General features: G+C 43.0%; 1 protein-coding gene across 1 annotated transcript; it reads right to left on the reverse strand.

Annotated features, from left to right (window-relative positions):
- Window positions 1-2080: 2080 nt before the first annotated feature.
- LOC149300368 (tripartite motif-containing protein 59-like) lies at window positions 2081-3235 on the reverse strand. The gene has a single exon (XM_089485320.1). The coding sequence runs from the start codon at window positions 3233-3235 to the stop codon at window positions 2081-2083; it is 1155 nt and encodes a 384-aa protein (XP_089341446.1).
- Window positions 3236-7576: the final 4341 nt, after the last annotated feature.

Raw genomic sequence — 7576 nt, forward strand, 5'->3', positions numbered from 1 at the left:
TGGTGGCCATATTGCAATTTACTGCAAGATTACCGGCACTGGATTTATCATCATCTACTTTGGCCATTTATTTTTTTTAACGATTATTGATCAGAAGGCTTACTTTTCTTCAGAGATGTGTTTTCTTTGTTTCTAGGGAATCGCTGTTGCCTTCTTAAGCACTGCAGCTACTTCACTTCTTTAATAAAAGTTATATTACATTTGGGGGGCTTAAAAGTGACCCCTGTACTATGCTCACACAGGTGTGTTCTTGTTGTAAGAGTGGATTTTTTGGTTCTACTGGATCAGATATTACTTTCTTAGTTTTCTCATTTTTTTTATACACGGAGAGATTTCTCTGCAGATAAAAACTATAAATAAATAAAACTTTTCTTAAACAGGCATACGAAAAGACACTGTAAAAAGTTTTATATGCATTAATTAGCCTGTGGCTACAACAGAAAAAAATGCTTTCCTTATGCAGAAGCTGCAGCTTCTCTCCGTGGTCAGATGATTCTCACCACTGATTGGCTGCATTTAATGTCCATTTAAATGCAGCATATATACCATACAATCAATTAATTTATGAAAAATAGGAGGGGGGAAATATGCCTTTTTTTGTATTTGGAATATTTATCCAAAAAATAAAGTCTACAATTTTTTTAAAGTTTTAAGTTGTCTATTTCTTTAGTTTTGTATCGTAAGCATTACATTATATAACACGCACTAACAATAGCGTGGATCCAGGCAAGATTGACAGTGGTTGTGTTAATGTGTATAAAGTATGTTGGAAACCATGCGCAGGTGCCCTGCAATCACAGTTCTAGCAGACTTTGATATGTAATATTTTTAATCCCAAACCCTCTAATCCTTTACAATTCTGCTTCCAATTGTACATATAATATCATATATATATATATATATATATATATATATATATATATATATATATATAATCTGTCAGTTTCCTGAAAAAATTTTCTATGAGTTCTTATGAACAGGTTCAAACTTGTGTTAATATTTTGTTAAAAAAAATTAATATATTTATAATGTTTTATTAAACTAGATAACCATGAGAAAACTCTAACAGATATAGTCAGTGATTTATTTATCTTGCCCTGAGCCACCCCCAGTACACTGCAGTGTGACAGGGTATGATGTCATAATCTGATGCTTTGCCTCTTAAGGGCACGCCGCACCGGGTACCGGCTAAAAGGACTCACTCAACAGCGGCAAAGTAAGGAGCCTGATCGGCCAGCAGGACAATCTGCCAAGTTTGTTGCCGTCCTAGGCCAGAATACATCACTAATGTACTTTTACATTTAAGTGTGCAAAAAAATAAGAAACTAGTTGAAGACGTTCTCAGATTAATGAGTTTCCAATATAAAGAATAAGATATTATTCTAAAATGAATCTCACTCCCCAACAAACAAAGAGCTACCACTGGGACTAAGCATAGTTAAAATAATTATGAGTATAGTGTCCCAGAAATATAAAAATATAAAGTATCATATATATTATATATACATATACACACACACACACACACTATACGGTACAATTTTGGTAGCGTATATATATATATATTTATATAATGCCAAATTTGGACTATATGACCTGGGTAAATCTCAAAAGGGAGGTGTGTGGAGGATGGTTAGGTATAGCGGGAGGCGCGAGAAGGATGGTTAGGTATAGCGGGAGGCGCGAGAAGGATGGTTAGGTATAGCGGGAGGCGCGAGAAGGATGGTTAGGTATAGCGGGAGGCGCGAGAAGGATGGTTAGGTATAGCGGGAGGCGCGAGAAGGATGGTTAGGTATAGCGGGAGGCGCGGGAAGGATGGTTAGGTATAGCGGGAGGCACGGGTGGGATGGTTAGGTATAGCGGGAGGCACGAGAAGGATGGTTAGGTATAGCGGGAGGCGCGAGAAGGATGGTTAGGTATAGCGGGAGGCGCGAGAAGGATGGTTAGGTATAGCGGGAGACACAAGAAGGATGGTTAGGTATAGCGGGAGGCACGAGAAGGATGGTTAAGTATAGCGGGAGGTGTGAGAAGGATGTAAGTGACCTACCATTGTAGTAGAAATAAATTATTTCTGTATATCTCAGCAGAGCAGGTCCTGAAGTGCACGCGTTATGCTACGATAAGCAGGCGGTACATTATACATGCTGTCACACAAACTGTCCACAAGCCGCTGCATTTCTCCAGAAAAGTAGCCATCACGCAGGAAGGCCACATTACAGAACATCAGAATGAGAAGACCACAAATAACTATAAGTAAAAAGCACATAGGTGTGATACTGCTTCTTCTGGGACTAGCAGTGTCTTTTTTAAAGCGGATATTTACTTTAGGCGTGGGAATCATACCGATGTCCCCCAAAGTTGTCTTCAGGTATTCATTAGTTAACACATGGCCAACTCTGGGGTAGATTTCAGCTGGCTGGCGAGAAATAAGTTGCTGTTTTTTTAACACCTTCATTCTTTGTCTGATATTGTGAATGTTTTCAAGGAACGCCAACGGGGACGGCTCTTCCTTGGTGGAGCTGCACAAGGAGACGAGATCCAGCTGCTCGTCTTCTATCTGCTTCATTTCCTCAATCAATGAGCCGTACACATCGGCAACTTGCTGGTTAGCGTCATTAAGGGCCGCTAGCAGGTCTTGTTTCTTTTGCTCCAACATCTCGCTGGTCTTTTCAAAAAAAGACAGCACCTCTTGCTTATCCGTTTGAATAATGCTCCTGCAATGAGCCATTTGCTCTTCCAATGCCTTTATTATGGTGGAAACCCCTGTAAAGTTTTTATCGCTGAGCACAGCCAGTAGTTGAGGAGCCGTTTCTCTCTCTTTTAAGTAAGCGCTTTGCAGGTCATCGATGGGGTGGCCTCGGTGCTGCCCTACAGTAAGACACTGACCACAAACTAATTTTCTGTCTTTCAGGCAAAACACGTTCAATGGCTGCTTGTGGTGCTCCGGGCAGGTGGCCACGTTGTGGCGGTCTTCCATTTTATACTTTTCGACGATGGATTTTAACGCAAAGTTTCTAGGCAGGGCATTGACCCCTCCTGGGGACAGCTCAGTGATGTTCCTGCAGGAGGGACACTTGAGACGGACTATGGACAATCTGAACACGAAGCTGTCTAAAGAATTGATAACATTTTCTAGACAGCTTCGGCAAAACGTATGGGAGCAGGGGAGGATCCGGGGGTCGTCAAAGATGTTAAAGCAGACGGAGCAGGTCAGCTCTTCTTCAAAATGATCCATAATCTGGAAAGTAATGCAAAAATTAGAAATAAATTAGAATTTTTTTTTTAAAGGATTTGCTACTCATTCAATACGTTATCCCTCATATCCCTCAATCCTAAAATAGATCAACAAGGAGCTATGGATGTGAAGATTAAAGGTGCTGCAAAAACATTCAACAAAATGTCATTTACTTTTTGCCTTAATCATGTAAAAAAAAAAAGAAAAAAAAGACAGCAACTCCCCCCCCCAAGCTTTTTACATTTCTTTGTGTCACGCGACAATGAAGTGTTCTCAGCAATAATCCTAAATAATGCAAAACCTTTGCAAGATTCAGCAATTATTTAAATAGTTAATATAATTGGCATAAAATGAGGGTAACTAAACAGAAAGTTGATATTTTCTAGGACACTAAATTATAAGAAAATGTGTTGGCACATATATGTATATATTTAGAATTACCTCAAACTCTGCATTTTTGTTTTTTTATTATATATATATATATATATATATATATATATAAATAAAATATAGAATTTGACGCAATTCTAAAACCGGATTGCAAAAAAGAAAACAAAAAAAGTTTCACATTCTTTTAACTGGTGTACAGTTTATTGCCCTAATAAATAATGTGCTTTGGCCAGAAAAAAAAAATAAATAAAATAAAAACAATCCGAAATCTACTAAAAGCGAGTTCCTCATCTTGCCTCCATTCTGTTACAGGAACCATTTGCTATTATTTAATAAGGGCGAAAATAAAGGTGGTAGCGACCCTGTGAACTGGACGGCCCAAAATTCACTTATTACCCCCCTTTACAGAATATTATATACCGGTATATTATATTACACACACTATGAAGGGGTTTCTGCAGTTATAGTGGTACCATTACTGATACAAAACGGTTAATCTTGTTTTCAGCAAGAATAAAACTAAAGTGTCCCCAAAAATCAAAAGCCACGTAAGGTACATTAGTACATACAAAAGAACTATTCTGTAGCCAAGCGTCACTGTTTGTGAACATTCTTCAGGAAGCACAGAATACTTCGCAGCCGCAGGCCTTCACAGCACACGGTGCAACACTGCGGCCACAATATGTACACAGTTACATGAACCATAAACAATAGGGACGAGTTCAAGCATGTTTCCATCTCTGCAATACAGCCATATACACAACATCCGCCATACAGCCGTATACACGACATACAGCCATACACGTCATCCGCCATATACACGACATACAGCCATATACACGACATCCGCCATACAGCCATATACACGACATACAGCGATATACACGATATCCGCCATACAGCCATATACACGACATCCGCCATACAGCCATGTACACGACATCCGCCATACAGCCATGTACACGACATACAGCGATATACACGACATACAGAGATATACACGATATCCGCCATACAGCGATATACACAACATCCCGCTTACAGCCATATACACGACATCCGCCATACAGCCATATACACGACATCCGCCATACAGCCATATACACGACATCCGCCATACAGCCATATACACGACATCCGCCATACAGCCATATACACGACATCCGCCATACAGCCATATACACGACATCCGCCATACAGCCATATACACGACATCCGCCATACACACACACGACATCCGCCATACAGCCATATACACGACATCCGCCATACAGCCATATACACGACATCCGCCATACACACACACGACATCCGCCATACAGCCATGATATCCGCCATTTACACAACATACATATGATATCCGCCATGCAGCCATATCCACAACATACACCATATACACAATATCCGCCATACAGCCATATAAAGTTCAGTTATTGATTATCTCTAAAAGCCATCAAAACACCTGAGATTCCTCACTGACTTTAGGACACATTATGTGCACCTTCCCGATGTACATCTTACCCGGTGCCGGCAAAACATTAATAAAATCTATTCAAATAATGCCTAAAATGATCAAAAGCTGAGATCTGTATCTGCCAAATGTTAATGGTACATAATACTCATCAAATGCAGCACGTGATTATATATATATATATATATATCAGCTGCCTGAGATATAATACGTTAAGCCGGGTGCTGCTTACAACCCCCATCATGCACAGCTGGGAATCGTAGTTGGACCCGATAACTCCTTAAGGCATCCGTAGGCTCAGTGTCACATGCCAATGCCTGTGGCTCTTCCGGGTGCTATAACCCACTCCCTGCCCCCACACCGGGCACTTTTACGCCCTGTTAATAACTTTGTTCCCACTTTTGGGCAGCCGCCAGCACTCCTGATGTTGCGGACTGCAACTCCCAGCACGCTCTGCCGGTGGGAAAGACCCGGCTCTGTGTCCGGTCCTAAAACGCAGCCACTGACCTGCTGATACTTGGCGTAGCCGGTGCTCTGGTAGATTAGCAGGCAGCCCCGGGGTGCTGGGGACAGGCAAGGCAGCCCCGGCGCACTGCGCATGCGCGAGCATTCAAACCGAGCAGCCGGCGAATGGCGGAACAGCCGTGTTTCAAAAGTAAACAGGGGCAGAGCGCCGAGCACTAAGAGCGGCTCCCTGCCGGGGCAAACGGCTCAAACTGCCTCCAGCAACCGCAGTAACCCTTCAGTGACGGAGGCTCATAGTCATTTCCTCCGGAGCTACAAGCAGTGGCAGCTTTAAGGGAAGCTAATAACCCAAATGGAATTAGGACGGTTGTGGCGAGAAAAGGCGCCAGAGAGAGCTTTTCAGGAGAAAACTCACGCTGTGTGACATCCCTCCAAAGTGTCCTTCTGCAGGAAGGCCAGTCCCTCTATTATACCACATCACTGCTTCTTTCCCTCAAGTCTCTGTAAGAGCATGATTCAAAAGTCACGATGTGTATAGAAACAGCAGAAAATGGGTTTATAGATTACATACATAAAAAAAATTCTGTCCACATCCCTAATACCGAACCAAAGACCCGCTTGGGGAAGGCCCTTTCCTGTCCCAGCATGACTGCACCCAGTGCACAAATCAAGGTCCACAACACGGATGAGCTTGGTGTAGAAGAACTTGACTGGCCTGCACAGAGTCCTGACCTCAACCCCATCGAACACCTTTGGGATGAACTGGAACGCAGATTGTGAGCCGGACCTCCTGATCCAACATCGGTGGCTGACCCCATAAATGCTCTACTGGATGAATGGGCAAAAAATTCCCACAGAAACTCTCCAAAATCTTGTGTAAAACTTTCCTAGAAAAGAGGAAGCTGCTATAGGTGGAACCCAAGGTTTTGGAAAGCGATGGTCCACAAGCTCATACAGGTGCGGAGGTCAGGTGTCCACATACTTTTGGTCATACAGCGTACGTCATTTTTGCGGCCACTGGCCTTAAAGTGCCGGGCTGCTTTTGTTCCTCAGTCTGTCTCTGGCGCACATGATCTGGTGCTCAGCCCAATAAAAATCTTACTAGACCCGGGGCATGGATAGACAGGGTCTAACGTGCCACAGAAAGCACTGAAGTCTCAGCACTGATTCACCTTCGTGCAGCAGTCATACAATGTTATGGGCCCTGAGCAAAAAGATGAAAATGGCCAAATATGCATAAACTAAGCAGCGTAATACATATAATCACACATTCATTAACAAGACGCATTATAGTGCTCGGGGGGGGGGGCGTTAGACCAGCGGGGGCTCTGAACAGCTTCTTAATCTGCTGTGATAGTGACAGCCTTACTTTTATGTACTCCAGCTACAAAAAAAAAAGGGAAACATCTGAATAACAAGCCCTGCAAGGCACATACTGCTGAGCCTGTGGGGTCCCGGGGGTAGCCACACCAAACAGGGCCAGCACTACCTAGAGACAAGGTAGGCACTGACCTAGAGCATACACAGCCGGGGGGTGGGGTAGCCTCCCCGCTGCTGGTTGCATTCATACCCCCCAAACATTCTGAGCTTCTAGGGATATGGACAGAATGGAGACAGAGGGCCGTGGGCTGCCACCACATTGTACCTTAGCAACGTAGACGGGTCATTCTGCTGCAGCTCTACATAAGCTAAGGTTTGAAGAACGTGGCTACTGGGGTGTACTTCTAAACATTCCAGCAAAGGAATGAGGGAGCGCATCTACTTCAGTGGTAAAATCAGGTTCACTCAGGCATAACTGCCACCGGAAAGGCAGTTGGAAGGGAGCAGGTGGAAACCAGGGGGGAGAAGGTAATGGCAAACCTATTCTGACCGTTGTCAGAATAATAACGGGGATGATACATTATTGTAAATGAGCCAGAAAGTATTGCTTAGGTTATTCTTAAGGCTAAATAACATTTTAATTCTAGAAGTGTCATTTATGCTCCATTATATGAAGTCAGCAGGAATTCACGAGG

Source organism: Sceloporus occidentalis, unplaced genomic scaffold (assembly GCF_023333645.1).
Source record: "Sceloporus occidentalis isolate IW3139 unplaced genomic scaffold, rSceOcc1.0.p SCAF_25, whole genome shotgun sequence".
Classification (NCBI taxonomy): domain Eukaryota; kingdom Metazoa; phylum Chordata; class Lepidosauria; order Squamata; family Phrynosomatidae; genus Sceloporus; species Sceloporus occidentalis.